The sequence below is a fragment of the Sesamum indicum genome, linkage group LG3 (genome assembly GCF_026168435.1).
Source record: "Sesamum indicum cultivar Baizhima isolate 11 linkage group LG3, ASM2616843v1, whole genome shotgun sequence".
Classification (NCBI taxonomy): Eukaryota; Viridiplantae; Streptophyta; class Magnoliopsida; order Lamiales; family Pedaliaceae; genus Sesamum; species Sesamum indicum.
In genome coordinates, this window is record NC_142659.1 from 4,759,222 (window position 1) to 4,777,626 (window position 18,405).

The 18,405-nt window shown below is 32.5% G+C and overlaps 1 protein-coding gene across 1 annotated transcript; it reads left to right on the forward strand.

Annotated features, from left to right (window-relative positions):
- Positions 1 to 7,117: 7,117 nt before the first annotated feature.
- LOC105157437 (putative late blight resistance protein homolog R1A-3) lies at positions 7,118 to 9,935 on the forward strand. Its single transcript, XM_011073845.3, has one exon. The coding sequence runs from the start codon at positions 7,208 to 7,210 to the stop codon at positions 9,824 to 9,826; it is 2,619 nt and encodes an 872-aa protein (XP_011072147.1). The 5' UTR covers positions 7,118 to 7,207; the 3' UTR covers positions 9,827 to 9,935.
- The last annotated feature ends 8,470 nt before the right edge of the window (positions 9,936 to 18,405 follow it).

An 18,405-nucleotide genomic window follows, 5' to 3' on the forward strand; every position in this document is an offset into this window, starting at 1 on the left:
CATCTATAAAAGAGGAATTTCTCCTTGTCCGTAAATATACAGTACTGTACTCATTCTCTCTTCTCAAAGCTCTAAAACAGTTCTCTGTGAACATTCTAAGTGAGTTGTGAGTGATCTTTGAGAAAGATCTTGGTGATCGGTTGTTTGTGTGTGAGATCTTTGTGGAGTAACCGTGGGTATTGGCCGTCCTGTTGAGTAGTCTTTGTGACTATTGGATAACTGGAGGAACTGTGGTGATCTTGGCAGCATTCTGAGCCCACTCTCATCTTCACAAGTATTTTCTGATTTTTGTATATTTTTATACTTAATATCTTTTATATTTGGTCTGTATTAAGGAGTTTTGTACTCCAGTTATACCTGTAATAATTGATTAGGTATTTTTTAAAAGAGATATCACTGAGGGATTTCAACCCTACAGTGATATCAAAGCCATCTCTGATCCGACGCTTCCGGTGGTGGTACTCTCTGAAACCCCTCCTCTTTACTTTCTATTGATATCTCTGTTATACTCTTGTCATATCTTATTATTTCTGTTTTACCGCGGTTAAACCCCCTAATATCCCTCTAGGTCGGACCCTCGAGGTCGTCGGGTATCTGGACGGGACTTAGGCTGGTGAGCCTTGGTTCTCGCTATTCCGGTTTCTCGATCTGTTGTGATCCCTAAATTTTTGTGACTTTATTGCAAATCTATGTGATTTCTTGATATTGATCTGTGTGATCTCCTATATATCTGTTGATATATATTCTGTAGTGATCTCATTATTTATCAACTGTTTTTGGAATAACTGTGATCTTTGTGATCTCATATTTTCTGTGAAATCATAAAACCGCTGCTACATATTTTTCTTTAATCTCTGTTGATTATTGTGACCTGATTTATCTGCTGAAATCTCTGATTCCTTCCTTGTGACTTCCTGGTTTACAACTGTTGGTTTTATATCTGCTGTGAGTGTGTGCTTTTCTGTTATTCACCAAAAAGGATCTCTTTTCTGAAATTTGTTTAAAAACTCTTTCTGAAACCTTCTTTAATTTTTTTTTTAAAATGGCCGGGTATAACCTACAACCTTTTGATGGAAAAAGCGATTTCTCAATCTGGCAACAAAAAATGAAGGGAATTTTGATTCAACAAAGAGTTTTTAAAGCCATTGATGGCAACTATCTGGAAAATATTTCTGAAGAAAAGATACAAGAAAATGATGAATTTGCTTACTTCTCGATTATTTTGAATTTGTCTGACACTGTTTTACGTAAAGTTGGAAAACAAAATTCTTCTAAATTGTGGGATAAACTTGAAGAGCTTTATACTGAAACATCTTTGCCTAGTAAATTGTTCTTATTGAAAAAAATTTTTAGATATAAACTTGACTTGTCTAAAATCATTGATGAAAACTTGGATGATTTTACTAAGCTTATACAGGACATTAAACTCACTGGTGACAAAAATATTGATGAATATTCTCCAATTATTTTGTTGAATGCTATTCCTGAATCTTATTCTGATGTTAAAGCTACTATTAAGTATGGTAGAGACACTGTTAATCTTGAAACTGTTGTGAATGGACTTAAAAGTAAGAAAATGGACCTTAGGGCTAATAAACCTAGTCAAAACCAACACGAGGTGAATTCTGTTAGGGGAAGATCTAAGTTTAGAAACTCTAGATATAACAACCGGAGCAAAAGTAGGAGTAAGAGTAGAAATGGAAATCGAAATAAATCTAGACCTAGGGAGAACTCTAATAATGATGACAAAACCAGAGAGAGACGTTGTTATAACTGTGGAATAAAAGGACACTACAATAAGGATTGTAGAAAACCTAGAAAGGATAATCGAGATAGATATGAAGAAAAAGAAAAGGCTAATAACGTTTCTGATGAGAATAATGGTGAAGTTTTTGTTGTGTGCGAAGCAAACTCTGTGAATTCTTTTGATATGCATGAATGGTTGATTGATTCTGGCTGCACATTTCATATGAGTCCTTTCAAAGGTATTTTCACTAATTTGTGATATGAGCATGCTGGTTTTGTTTCTATGGCTAATGAGAAAAGATGTGAAATTGAAGGTCTTGGTGACATTTCTTTGTGTTTTAAAGATGGCTATAAAATGACTTTGAAAAATGTCAGATATGTTCCTGATTTGAGCCATAATCTTATTTCTTGTGCCGCATTAGACGAAGATGGTCTTGAGGGTAGATGGGGTAAAGGCCTCATGAAAATCATGAAGGGCTCATTAGTTGTTTTCAAAGCTGAACGTAAGCGTAATCTTTATATATGCACTGTTTCTTATGATAATCTTGCTGCATCTGTTTCTCAATGTGATTCAACTACTTTATGGCATACGAGACTTGGTCATATCAGTCAAAAGGGTCTTGATTTTTTAAGAAAAGATGGTATCTTGAATGAGAACATTGAGAAACTGAAATTTTGTGATGATTGTGTTCTTGGTAAACATCATAAAGTGCATTTCCCTGCTTCACCCTCCCCAAATCCCTCCATGTCTACTTGCATTCTTGATTATGTGCATGCTGATGTTTGGGGACCTTCGAATGTGCCTACTCATGGTGGTAATCGATATTTCTTATCTATTATAGATAATTTTCTAGAAAAGTTTTCATCTTCTTAATGAAGCACAAATCTGAAGTGTTTGAAAAGTTTGAAAAATGGAGAGTTTTAGTTGAAAACCAAACTGAAAAAAGGTTGAAATCTCTTCGTACTGATAATGGTTTGGAATTTTGTAATCAAATTTTTTCTGAAATGTGTGATAAATATGGCATAAAAAGGTATAAAACCAACCCCTATACCCCCCAACAAAATGGAATTGCTGAAAGAATGAATCGCACATTGCTTGATAAAGATGCTTACTTGTAAGTTCTGGTTTGTCAAAAACGTTTTGGGGTGAGGCTGTTCTTACTGCTGCACATTTGATAAATATGTCCCCTTCTGTGCCATTACTTGGAAAAACCCCTGAATATATTTGGACTAATAAAATTCCTCATTTATCTGCGTTACGTGTTTTTGGATGTGCTGCATTTGTTCATCAATCTGTTGATAAATTAGAACCTAGGGCCATAAAATGTGTTTTTTATTGGTTATCCTGTGGTGGTTAAGGGATATAGACTTTGGGTACGTAGTCAACCCGGTTTTAAGGTTTTAATCAGTAGAGATGTTACTTTTAATGAAAACGAAATGCCTTGCTTAGAGAAAACTCAAACCCTAGAAAAAGAGAAAACTTTTAATAAGATGGAGAACAACTTAGGGGATAACCAACAAGAGGGAGAGTTAGAAAACACTTTAGAAACTGTACCTGAAAATGAGACTGAAAATGCAGAAAATCCTGAACCAAACCCATTAGAAAACTACCAACTTGCTAGGGACAGAAATAGAAGGCAAATTAGGACTCCTATGAAACTTAGAGACTTTGAAACTGCCCTAAATACCAAAATGACTGAACCTACTAGCATAGATGAGGCTTTAAAATCCAAACAGTGGCTTTGTGCCATGAAAGATGAAATGAAGTCGTTAAAAGAACACAAAACCTGGATTTTAGTTCCAAAACCAAAATATGCCTCCATAGTAGATTGCAAGTGGATTTATAAAATCAAACAAAAAAATCCTATTAAATACAAGGCTAGGTTGGTAGCTAAGGGGTTCACACAAAAAGAGGGGATAGATTACAATGAGATTTTTTCTCCTGTCGTTAAATATACAACTGCTTCGCTTTATCCTTGCTCTCACTGCACATTACAACTGGGAACTCAAACAAATGGATGTTAAAACTGCTCTTCTACATGGTGATTTGGATGAGAATATTTATATGAACCAACCTGCTGGTTTTGTTGATGAATCCAAGCCTGAATTTGTGTGTTTGCTGAAAAAAATCACTATATGATCTAAAACAATCTCCTAGACAGTGGAATAAGAAATTTGACTCATTCATGCATTCTTTGAAATTCAATAGGAGTCATTATGATCATTGCCTTTACTTTAAGCATGTGCATGATTCACCCATCTTTCTAGTTCTCTATGTTGACGACATGCTTATTGCTAGCCCAAATTCTCATCTCATTAGTGATTTACAAAAACAACTTTGTAATGTTTTTAAAATGAAAGATCTTGGAAATACAAAGCAAATTCTTGGCATGAAAATCTCTAGAAATAGAGAAAAATCTTCCATTCTTCTAAACTAAAAATCCTACATCTTGTCTGTTTTGAAAAAGTTTTCCATGGAAAATGCAAAACTTGTATCGGTACCTCTAGCTGCACATTTTCAACTTTCAAAAGACCTATCCCCCAAAACTGAGTTTGAAAAAGCCAAGATGAAAAAGGTACCTTATTCTAATGTTATTGGTTCTATCATGTATCTCATGGTTTGCACAAGGCCTCATATTGCATATGCCATAGTTGTCTTAGTAAGTACATGTCTAACCCCGGTACACCTCATTGGGAAGCATTGAAATGTTTGCTTAGATATTTGCGTGGTTCTGTTGACATTGGCATCACTTTTTCTAAAAATTCTGATTATACTCAACTTGTTGGATATGTGGACTCTAATTATGCAAATGATCGCGATAGTCGTAAGTCCACTACTTCTTATGTGTTTACCTTGTGTGGTGCATGCATTAGTTGGAAATCCCAACTACAACACATAGTTGCTTTCTCAACCACTGAAGCGGAATACATTGCTACAAACCGAAGCTTTCAAAGAAGCCATTTGGCTTGATGGTCTTATCAAAGAAATTGGTTTTTCAAAAGAAAAGTTAGTTGTTTTTTCGGACAGTCAGTCTTCTATACAACTTTGTAAAAACCCTATTTTTCATGATCGTACAAAACATATTGATATTAGATTCCATTTCATCCGGGACATTGTGGGTAAAGATATTATAAAACTAGAAAAGATCAAAACAGAGGATAACCCCGCTGATATGGGAACCAAAAGCCTCCCTGTGCAAAAATTCACTGCTTGTTTAAAAATCTTGAGATTAATCCCTGACTAACTTCTCTATTGTCCTAGTTGGTCTTTCTTGCAGGTACAAGCTGGGAGGGCCTCCAGATATGATGATGATTGCCAAGATCCACTATACTCCGGACCAAGTTCCTTTTAGGATCATTGGTCCAAGGTGGAGTATGTAATGAAAAATATGGCCCAATGACCATTTGTTGGTAGGCCTATTCGAACTAAGGCCCAAACCCACTTGGATGCTCTCACTCACACCCTACCCGGTAACTCGACCCGACCCTATTTACTTATACTGCTGCCCTAGTTTTTGTCCCTCATTTCTCACTCACTCTACGCCAACAAGAAACCCTTTTCTCTCTTCTTCTCTTCTTGCGATTCCTCTTCTGTCATGGATTCTCTTTTCCATGTCCATCTCCTATTATTGAGATGGCTTTCCTTAGCCAAATCAATGGCAAAAGGAAAGCCACCGTAGACTTGCCTTCAACGGCTCTTTCTCGCATCTATAAAAGAGGAATTTCTCCTTGTCCGTAAATATACAGTACTGTACTCATTCTCTCTTCTCAAAGCTCTAAAACAGTTCTATGTGAACATCTTAAGTGAGTTGTGACTGATCTTTGAGAAAGATCTCGGTGATCGGTTGTTTGTGTGTGAGATCTTTGTGGAGTAACCGTGGGTATTGGCCGTCCTATTGAGTAGTCTTTGTGACTATTGGATAACTGGAGGAACTGTGGTGATCTTGGCAGCATTCTGAGCCCACTCTCATCTTCACAAGTATTTTTTATTTTTGTATATTTTTATACTTAATATCGTTTATATTTGGTCTGTGTTAAGGAGTTTTGTACTCCAGTTATACCTGTAATAGTTGATTAGGTATTTTTGAAAAGAGATATCACTGAGAGATTTCAACCCTACAGATAGCATTACGTATATGTTTTTTTAGAAAATCATAAAGAAAAAAGAAGTACGTTATTACTAAGAGAACCAGCATTGCACGTGCTTATTGATTGCCAGCAGATTTATGTGAATTAACAAAAAGCAGCAACTTGCCACATAATTTATTCGGATAATATTAATTATGTTATATTTTTATTGTTATTTGATAAGTCATGTAAGAGAGCTGACATATATGGATGGAGTCAACGGACCCGTTCTATTTGCAGATCAAAATCAAACTTAAATTTCAAATTCAAAAGATAGAAATATTAATTTATACGGTGCGGTGCCTGCATGCTAACATTTTTGTGTGTAATTTTTTTTAACTATATTCTATATTTATATTTTGTCACCCTTATATACTGGGTAGTTAATGAAATTAAGTCGAAACTAAATTATTATTTATTCAAATCTTAATAGATATTTATATCCAAATCTCTACTCAAATATTAATCTAAAGAAAAAGTCTAATTAATTTAATCAAAAAAATATATTTGAAAAAGTGTTACCATAAGAAATATTATTAAAATGAAAAGGATAAATTTATTCCTATTAAAAGAATATTTCTGGTTTATTCCTACAAAAAAAAAAAATTCTGGTTTATTTATTTATCAGCTTTTATTAATATATAATTTTAACACAGTTAACTCATTTACTATTTATTACTGAGTTGATCCCCCAAATTTTTTAACTTATTCATACCAAAAAAATATTTCTGGTTTAGTCTACAATTAATATGTTAATATAAAATTATTTTACACTCTTACTTTTAATTATTATCATTTTAATATTTATTTTTAGCATATAGTGCCTTTTCTTATTTTTGTAATATTAGTTATATGTACTCAAAATATTAAACAAAGATTAAAATATGATATTATTACATGTTACAGTATCGCATGTAACAGTGATCAGATAAGAAATAACTACTAAACATTTGAAATTAGAAGTGATAAAATTAATAATGAGCAAACGTATTAATTGTATATAACTAATTTACAAGTAATATACAAATACATTCCCTTGTTTCAATGGATAGGTTTTAGCTTTCCCAGCTTAAGTGACCGTTGTGAAGTGTGCTGCTGAACGTCAAAAAAAAAAAAAAAAAAAATTAAGAAGTTGGCATGAAACATTGCACCTCACGTGACATGTCGACCAATGTTCTGTCTGAAAAAATATAGTTCAAGGAAAAACACACAATTATTGTCTGGGATTTATATATAGTCAAAGCTTCTTTCTTTACTTTCACTTCACTTGCGCAAACAACAATCATATATACACATCTTGTATTTTTTCTTCTTTGAACTCGCAGCAATTCAGATGGCAGTAGCAGCTTATGCATCTTTGGTTTCTCTTGGGCATGTTCTGGACAATGTCCAGCACCCTGCTCGTCGTCATCGGCTTCATCTAGATACAGATCAAATTCAAAGCTTGCAGGAAAAGGTGGAGTTCTTGCAAGGGTTTCTCGAACTTCATTCCCAGAGAATAAGCCCAGAAATGGAACATCTCGCGAAGCAACTTGCCGTTGTTGCTGATGAAGCAGATGATATCATTGACTTCCACGTGGTGAATCAACTCGGTGAAAGATCTCAAGATCAAAGTCTTCATATGCTCGCCCTCTCATCTTTCTGTGAAGATATGGACAAAATCATCGAGAAGCTTTATTCCATCACCGAAAAGCTGATGATGGTTAAAGAAGAATGGGTCGACGTCAAAGAACAACAGCCTATAGTTTCGGTGTCTGTGGGTTCTACTGAGGTTCCTTCCGGTGACAAGAATACTATGGTGGGATTTGACGAACGCTTGCTTCAGGTCGTGGATGAGCTTACTAGAGATGAATCTGATCTTCGGATCCTCCCAATCGTCGGGATGGGAGGCATTGGTAAGACAACTCTAGCTCGAAATGCTTTTGATTATGCATATATCGTCAATCGCTTTGATATGCGCATTTGGTTTTCAATATCTCAACAATATAGTGTTCGAGAAATTCTTCTAAAGTATCTCCTACATTGCAAAAATATCAAAAAAAGTGCAGCTAATGAAGTAGACCTAGCTGAACTAGGAGAACGTATGCACAAACTTTTATTTGGTAAAAGGTATTTGATTGTTTTAGATGATTTGTGGAGTATCAAAGCTTGGGAAGATTTCAAATCATCTTTTCCAGATAATAGGAATGGAAGTCGAATATTGGTGACTACAAGGCTGTTGGATGTGGCTCGTCCTTTAGGTTTTGATAATCATTATTTAACATTGAACCTTTTAGACGAGGATAAAAGTTGGGATCTACTATGTGAAAAAGTCTTTCAGCAACAGAGTTGCCCACACCAAGAATTGGAAGAAATTGGTAGGAAAATTGCGAAAGGGTGTCGCGGACTTCCTTTGGCAATTGTAACAATTGGTGGACTTCTTTCAAAATCCAATAGAACAACAGAATATTGGAAGTTTGTTGAAGATAATGTAACCTCATTCGTCAGATCTGGATATGATGAGTCTTGTTTAAAAATATTGTCTTTGAGTTACAAAAGCTTGCCTCTTCATCTTAAACCATGCTTTCTTTATATGAGAGTTTTTCCTGAAGATGATACAATCAAAGCGTCCGAGCTAATCAAATTATGGATCAGTGAGGGGTTTCTAAAACCTGTAGAAGGTAAAAGCCTGGAAGAAGTTGCAAAGGAATACTTGAAGGATCTTACCGATAGGAATCTAATTTTGATTAGTAAATGGACGCGCAGCGGCAGAATAAAAACATGCAGCATTCATGACATCCTAAGGGAGCTATGTTTTAGGGAATCTAACAGAGAACAGCTTATCCGTGTCCCTAAAACACAATACATTTCTTTTCCTGGAAGACCCAAAGAAAGTCATGATTGTTTCCTGTGTAGTCACAAGCTGGGCAGGCAGATTAAGATAAAACAAGTTTTTGGTGGAGTTGCCAGTCCATCTGTATGCGAGGCCTGTAATAATGTGTATCCAAATCTGAATAGCTTAAGATGGGTGAAGGTACTTGAACTGATTTATATTCAATCATTCACATTTCCCCACCACACAAAATTGCGGTGCCTTGAGGTTAACGACTATTGTTGCCATGATGAATATTGGGTTACAGGAAAACTTCTACTTGCTAGTACGATTTCTCTACTTTGGAATCTACAGATTTTGGATGTCCATTTAGTTTATGAATTTTATGACGAGTTAGTTGTGCCATCTGAAGTTTGGGAGATACCGAAACTGAGGCATCTCAAGCTTGGAGTTCATAGATTACCTGATCCACTAACTAATCAGTTGGAGGGACAAGATTCAGCTGTCCTGGAAAATCTAACTACTCTTTCATCAGGAGCTTTTAAGTGTTCTGAGGAGGTTGTTAAAAGAGTCCCAAATTTGAGGGAACTACAAGCTAATTATATGGATTTCCCTCGGGATAATCGCTACTCTCTTAACAATCTTGCGCACCTTGATAAACTTGAATCACTCTACGTTGCGTACTATTCTCACTTGGAGAACATAGCCTTCCCGACTTCACTTAAGAAGTTGGATTTGTCCTTCTGCGCTATTTCTTGGGACAAGATGACGATAATTGGTTCTTCGTTGCCCAATCTTGAAGTGTTTAAACTATATGATGCCACCTCTGGGCAAGTGTGGAATCCGATTGAAGGGGAATTTCTTCGGCTGAAAACGTTGTTCATTTGGAATTGTTATTTGGTACGATGGGGAGCAGAGGATGTCCATTTTCCAAATCTCCAGAGCCTTTCTCTCGAAAAGGTTCGTAAATTGGAGGAAATCCCGTTAAGCATTGGAGATATAAACACACTACAATCCATTCATTTGGATAATTGCAGTGAGTCTGTCATCAATTCGGCAATGGAAATACTGAATGTCCAAAGGGAAAATGGAAATGAGAGCCTTTATGTTTATGTAGATGGAAAACAAGTTACTGTTTAATTCCTAGGCATTGTATATATATGTGTGACATCTGAGTTGTGATAAAATAATTCTGGGATTTCTTGTAATATGATTTCTATTTGGGTAAATTATATTTTGTCATTCGAAATATGCTTGTTTTTATATTTTACCATCGAAACTTTTTTTTTTTCGTGTCAACTCACCATCTCAACTTTATAAAATTTACATTTTGCCATATACGACCATCTTTTTGTTGATTTTTCTTTCGGAGAATTATCAAATATTGTGTATATGTGGAAAATTCACATTACATAACATTTAAACATTACATGAGCACTGCATGGGATGTTTTTTCGACAAAAAAATTGATTGAAAAACAGTTATAAATTATAGTTCGAATGACAAAAAATAATTGACTCTTTCTATTTTTGTTAGACAACTTGTATGCAGAGGGACTATGCAACTGCACTAGAAATTAGAGTTACTCATTTAGGGGAGCCAATTATTATTTACCAGACAAAAAACAATATAATATGGTCATAAATTGTTTGTTTCTGCATGATTTAGTGATCAGTTATTTTATGGTCCGAGATTATTATATTTTTGGATATCACAATAAGGATCGTGCTATATACTGAAAATATTAGTATTGTTTTGATCCTCCTTTAATTTTTTAGGAATGTTCAAATTAATTTCATTTCTTAGTTAATAAATTGTAAAGTTTGATATTTTCCGTAAGTTTAAAATAGAAAATATAATACAAAAAATTTTAATTTTTGTAAAAAAAATTGGGTTAAACAAAATATTTAGAATTCTAAAGTTAGAAAAATTTTAATTTACATAAATTTAAGCATTAAGAAAATGAATATATTAAAAAATAATTTGAGTTTAATATAAAAATTAGATTTCTCAGTATAAGGAGTTCAAAAAAATTTCGTTAAAAGAAAGAAAAGGGTAGGGAGTTTAATGCTTAAATCCTTTGATTGAGACATTCCTTGATCGAGATGCACACCCCTTGATCGAGATGTTTATTGCTTAAATCATTTTGATCGAGATGAACACCTCTTGATCGAGACGTTTATTGCTTAAATTACTTTGATTTTTTCTATTTTTCACGCTTCCATGCACCCCGATTCGAGCCGAACCACTTCCTTCAAAAATAAGAAAAACTAACACCAAAAGATAAATAAATATTAAAATTTTATCAAGAGAAGCGTAAAAAAAAAGAAGTAGAGATTATAATTAAATAACTCTCAAACATTGTGAAAAAATAATATATCAAAAACAAATAAAATAATGAAAAAAGAAAACAATAGTCCAATAGGAAAAGAGTGAAAAGACAAATAAATATTAAAATTTAATAAACAAAATACATGAATAAGGAGTAGAAATTATTAATTACATATTCAAAGAGCACAATAATAATAAATATATTAAAAATAAATAAAATAATATCATGAAAAAATATTAGACCTCACTTCAACTATCGAAGACTAATGAAAAGATGCATATGAACTAACTTTTGATATTGTGAATTGATTGAACTGCATCAAAGGAAGTGATGTAGAGTAGAATTACTAATGTATTCTCAATTTTTATGTGAAGAGTAGTTCTAAACTATAAAAAAAAATTCAAAAATCGTCCGATACCCATCGATAAGTTTCAGCAAAGACAATAATATACTCAAAAGATCATCATGTCCGCACAAATTCGTCAAAGTTGTATGAATTGGGACAGAAAGTTGTTTGTAATATTTAAACATATAGAAAAATAATAATAATGTCTTTGATTATTCATATCTATGAATTCCCTCATTTCTATGAAAGTTGATATACGTTTTCATTGAGCAAGTTTCTGTTTCATTCTGTTTATCCTCAGTTTTTGTTTAATAGCACTTTATTGGGATTTTTTTCCAAATATCTAATTCTAGTGCTTTATGATTAAAATTTCCTGTTATAATTGATCTTAGTTTTCTCTAATCGTATTGACTTCCTTTTTCAAATGTTTTAGATCAGAGATAAAAATTTAAAATTGAATTCATGATTTTTGGAAACGTCCATTTTTGGAGGAGGTTTGGATTTTTAAGAAAATCGGATTAGAGACCGAATATTTTCTGCATTTCAGAGACGGAATTAGAGACAGAAATTAACAAACAAATATTTTACCTTTAGAGACGGATTAGAGACGGAAAATTCTTTTTTTATCATGGAATCAGAGACGGATTACCTACGGAAATCAGAGACGGATTACAGTTAAGTTTCCTTCTTTTTTTGTCGACAGAATTATTAGCGACGGGGCTTTTCCGCCACGGATTTTCCCGTCTCTAATTTGTTTTAGAGACGGAAATCCTACTTTCAGATACAAAAATTCCGTCTCTGATACCCTGTTTTCTTGTAGTGTTCATTTGAAATTAATTTTTGGAGTTTATAAAAATAGGTTTCTTTATTGTTGAGATTTCGGATTTTCTTAATAATATCTAAGGTTAACAAATATTGATTGGTTATGATAGTTATTCTTTTATTGCAAGCCAAAAAATAGAAATAGCTAGCGTAATAACATTAATATTTTTAAGGATGTATGTAATTTTTCAATAGTAATTACGCTAGAAATAGCTAGCGTAATATATATATATTAATTACTAAGAGTGATTTATAAATAAATAAGAGAATTAATGTAATTATCCTAAAAATTTAAGCAGTGTCCAACTCACAAGAATTTCGTACCCTGCGGCCGGCCTTCTGAAAAATTGCCGCATGGGCGGCTGGGCAAAGGCTTCGGCCGTTGGCGTTCCTTTTGAGCTAAATGATAAATCGGCCTTCTCCTTCTCCTTTTGAGAATTACTAATGTATTGATGAGGTAGTGATTTGAGGTGAGGAAAAAACAGAAAAGTTACCATTGACACACCAAAAGTGTTTGATGTCTTCTTTTTGAAGATAGAATATTTTAGTGGATTGATTTATGTCTAGTTCTTGTCAATTTTGTAAAGTAGATGTTGTGGTATTTAGAGAAGGTTAAGAGTGTCAGTATCTTTGAGTACTTGCCCAAACAACAATCACACACTCAAATGGCTGTAGCTGCTTATGCATCTTTGGGTTCTCTCACTGATGTTCTCGACAATGTTCAACATCCTGCTCGTCGTCATCAGCTTCATCTGGACAAGGAACAGATCCCCAGCTTGCACCAAAAAGTTCTGTTCTTGCAGCACTTTCTTGAACTTCATTCCCGAAGAATTAGCCCAGAAATGGAAGATCTGGCCAGGCAACTAGTTGTTGTTGCCGATGAAGTAGACAATATCATTGACTTCCACGTGGTGAATCAACTTCGTGAAAGATCTCAAGATAAAACTCATCATATCGCTGCTCTATCATCCTTCCATCAAGATATCGACAAAATTATCAAAAAGATTGATTCCATCACTGAAAAGTTGATGATGATGGTTCAAGAGGAACGGGTTGACATCCAAGAACCGCCTCCTATAGTTTCTGCGTCTATGGGTTCTATCGTACCTTCTTCCCGTGAGAAGAATACTATGGTGGGATTTGATGAACGCTTGTTTCAGGTCGTGGATGAGCTTACTAGAGATGAATCTGAGCTTCGGATCCTCCCAATTGGCGGGATGGTAGGCATTGGTAAGACAACTCTAGCTCAAAATGCTTTTAACCATCGACTTATTATGGATCACTTTGATATACGCATTTGGTTTACAATATCTCAACAATATAGCATTCGAGATGTTCTTCTAAAGTACCTTATAAATGCCAAAATAATAGAAGCAAGTGATGCAGGTGAACTAGACCAAGCTAAATTAGGAGAATGCTTTCACAAACTTTTATTTGGTAAAAGGTATTTGATTGTTATGGATGATTTGTGGTGTATCAAAGCATGGGAAGATTTTAAAATGTACTTCTCAGATAGTACGAATCGAAGTCGAATTTTGGTGACTACTAGGTTGTTGGATGTTGCTCGTCCTTTAGGCTTTGGCAATCATTATTTCACAGTTAACCTTTTAGACAACGAAAAAAGTTGGGATTTATTATGTGATAAAGCTGTTGCACGAAAAAGTTGCCCTTACCCAGAGTTGGAAGAAATTTGAAGGAATATTGCTAGATGTTGTCGCGGGCTTCCCTTGGCAATTGTTGTAATTGGTGGGCTCCTTGCAAAATCCAACAATACACGAGAATATTGGGAGTTTGTAGCAAAGAATGTAACCTCATTTGTTAGTTATGGAGTTGATGAGTATTGTTTGAATATATTGTCTTTGACTTACAACAGCTTGTCGATTCATCTTAAACGATGTTTTCTTTAAATGAGAGTTTTTCCTGAAGATGATGAGGTTGAAGTCTCTGATCTCATTAAATTATGGATTTGTGAGGGGTTTCTAAAATCAGTAGGAGGTAAAAGCTTGAAAGAAGCTGCAAAGGAATACTTGAAGGATCTTGCTGATAGAAATCTGATTTTGATTCGTGAATGGACGCGTAGTTAGAAAATAAAAGCATGTGGCATTCATGATATTCTAAGAGAGCTATATTTTAGAGAATCTAAAAGAGAGCATCTTATCTATGTCCCTAAAGCACAAAAGATTCATGTTTTAGTACCAATCAGTGATGATACTTGCTTTCTGTGTGGTCATTGTGGGGAGAGCAATACGATACATCTTCAAGAAGTTTGTGTTGGCTCCCAATCAACAAAAGTTGTGAGTCCATCAGTGTGCGAGGCTTGTAGTAATATGTATCAAAAATTTAATAAATTAAGATGGGTATCGATACATGATCAATCTGATGTAAGATATCTGCTACACACAAAGTTGCGATACCTTGATGTTGAAGAAGATGATCGGTTCAACAAGAACCGATCAGTTATAGTTCCCAAAAAAATTTTCATACTTTGGAATCTACAGATTTTGGATCTAAATTATTTAAAAACAACGTCGTTGTCTGAAGTTTGGGAGATGCCAAAACTTAGGGATCTTCAGGTAAATACTTATATAAAAGAAATGTTAAATGACATAAAAAATAAATTTTGATTAATATTATATATAAAATTATAAATTATAAAAATAAAATTATTATTTCATATAGTATAAATTTCAATGAAAAGAAAATCCTTCCATTCTAATTTTGAATTATATTTTGTTTAATATTGATGGATTTCAAATTTTTCTTGAATGGAGTCATTTGAAATTTAATCTTCAAATTTTTTTTTTAAATTCAAATATATCAATCCAAACTTACATATATTACGTAAACTGTCAAATTCAATTCGATTAGTACATAAATAATAAAATATAGTTAAAAATATCATATTACTCAAATTTGACTCATGTTTGATCCAATTAAAGTTCATTTGAGTTCGATCAATCAAGAAACAAAACAAATTCGAACTCGATTATTGAAGCCCGATAATAATTCGATGAGTTAGACTTCGAGTAAATTAGAATAATAATGTGTTCAGTTCGACTTAAATCATTTATGACCGTAAACTTATGAGTTGGATTTATAAGATATGTCCATACACTCTTGGTCCACGTGGTATCAATACCTTTGCAAAAAGGTTAAATGCAGTTTATTCCTCTATGATATAGAAAAAATTCAAAATACTTTCTTGTAAAATAAAAAAAAGTTAGCAAATTGTTCCTCGATAGTTTTCAAAATAGTGTAAAAAAACACCCCCTCACGTGTTTTATGTACTACATACACTTTTTTTTCAAATTTTTTAAAGTTTGAGAAACAAAATTTTAATCTTTCAAGTAAATGATATGTATTTTTCTGCCAAATTTAGTATCTTTTTTTTTTTTTTCTCTCTCTCTTCTGTTACTTGATATATTGTGCATTTGTCTTTCTCATAATAGCTAAATTCATGGTATAGTATACATATATTTAATCAATTTAATATCTTAGTGTAATTGCCACTAAAATAATTAACAATCACTTTTATTTTAAATATTTCCTATTCGAACTTACGTCAAATTTGACTAAAAAAAAGTCATCTATGTGGGTTCTATTACGACTAAATTAAATTATTATTAAAATTGAAACAATCAATTAATATTTTTCCTCTATTTCTTCTATGTTAATTATATTTTACAATAAATTTTGAATTTTGTCACAATATTAATTTGAAATATTATTGCATGAAATGTTATTATTTAATATCAAATAGTTATTATGAAATGTCTTATGTCTTTATCAAATAGTTTTCTTAGAATTTTAATCTTTTATAACTAAAGGTTTGCATTGCATAAGGACTACTCTAAGTCTTACTTGCTTCATTTTAATTTCTGTATTTATTTATAATCTTATTTTATTATTCATGGATAGCCTTATAGGCTAACCAATTCATGTGTTGATTCCTAACTGTTAATTACACTAGCATGAATTTGGCATCATGAATAATTAGGACTCATCAAACATATAGGTTGGATAATAATAACTGGCCTTGACATAAAAATTATGTTCTAAATATATGGCTCCAGGTAAGACCCCGGTCATAGCCGTGTTGAAAGCGTTTTTAGGGGCAGTTTGGAGTATTGTATTTGGATATAATTTTATGAAAAGTTGCAGGTTATTCATTATCTTGTAAAATTATCCTATCCCCGCCTTACTTATGATCCTAGTGTGAATGGTATTAGAGCCATGGTAGTAGTAATTAATATGTTATGGATCAACACATGACTTTATTCATGAATTACATGAACATAATTAATAAGAATTCTAATATTAAAAATATTAAAAATGAGGAATATGACATACCTCAGAATATTGATCTATTAAATAGATGGACAATTCTAAAAGTTGAACCAAGATTAATATATCAATTAGGAACTTCTGAAAGATTAGGTTTAAAACAAGTAGTAAAAACTACTGAAGAATCTATCTGATTAGATAATAATGAAATGATAATAAAATTATTATCTGAAAAAGAAATTAGTCATTATAGACAAACACATAACTTCCTTCATATAGGACTTGTACAAATTGCATTTAAACCTTTAACTTTGGAAGGTTTACCAGAAAGCTTTATTGCTGCCTTAAGAGATGGTAGGAATTTAAATTGGAAACAATCCCTTATGGGTATCATACAATCTATTCTGGCACATGGACCAGCTTATTTTAATGTATATCCAAATTTACAGTGATCTTTATCTGATATTAATATATTAGATGCTCTGACATTAAATGTTAAAACTCATGGTTATGATTATATGCCTGGAACAGAAGTAATATGTATCTGTTATAGAATATATTATAAGCCTTTATTTACATTAAATCCACAATGTAAAAGGATTGATAAATAAAAAAATGAAACTATATTAATTGAAACCAACTTCAGTAATTCAAATATTACTACAAGAAGACCCATTAAATGGGAAGAAATAACTTTTCCAGAAAACTGAATAATTGAACAAGCTGTACCTAAAAGGCCAAAATACATGATCATAATAATATTATAGATATTCTTCAAAATAATGAAGGAACTGTAAATATTAAATTTCAAACAAATACGAAATCATTACTATTTCAGAAATGTAACACGATGAGATCTTACATATCACCTATAGATTATAGGGTAGAATCTCCTATGCCTTCTAGAGCCTCTACTTCTCAAATAAGAGATTCAGAAATATTCACCCCTGTTACAGAAAAACTATACATTAATAGACAAAATATTGTAAGAGAAGCTAATAATCAAACTCAGGATAATAATGAGTTAGAACCGACTATGTCAGAAATGGAGTTTATATTTAATGAATTATAGTTCTATTATAGATTTTAGTCCTGGCTCTCTAGCAAGAAAAATTATTTCAGAAGAATTTAAAGATGTAGGATATAGCCAATTCAGAGAATGATTTTTTCCAAAGCTTTGATAAGCAAGAAATGTTATATTTTCAAGATGAATTTTATAAGATTTGCAAAGAAAAAAATGCTTTAATTCCTCTTGTGACATGGTTTATTGATACATATGTCAAAAACTATATTTCTGTTATATAAAGAAATTATAATTTAGAATCAGGAAAAGTTTATCAAGGTCTTTACCCTCCACAACAGGCTTTTTATTTTGAAAAGAATGGAAAAATTCATAATTTTTCAGCCTTTTCTAAATTAATAGAAACAGACACTCTTACAGTAACTTGTAAACATATTAATAATATGTTTGAACAACAAAATCATACGAATTTATTCCTTAATATTTTGGGAGAACATATTCAATCCATTCATAATAAAATTGAAATGATTATTAAAGCAATAAATAATATAAAATCAGTTATAATAGAAACAAAATCTGAAGAAAAGGAAACATCTCCTAGCTTTCAGCCTCCTCCAGTTATATCTGATTTCAAAATAAGACCAATCCATGAATTAGAAAAAATTCTTGAAGAAAAATTCAGTAAATTGAGTATAAAAACTCTTGATAAAGAATTACAATATGAGTTGATAGAAAATACTGATCATAAACAAGTTTTTAAAAACCAAATTAATAAAATCACTAGTAAATGGCCTGATAAACCTATTCAGAGTAAATTCTATTATAATAGACCAACACCTATGGATGTTTTACATGAAGAATATACTGATACAATAGATATTAGTTATTCAGGTAATAAGATTTATGAATGGAAC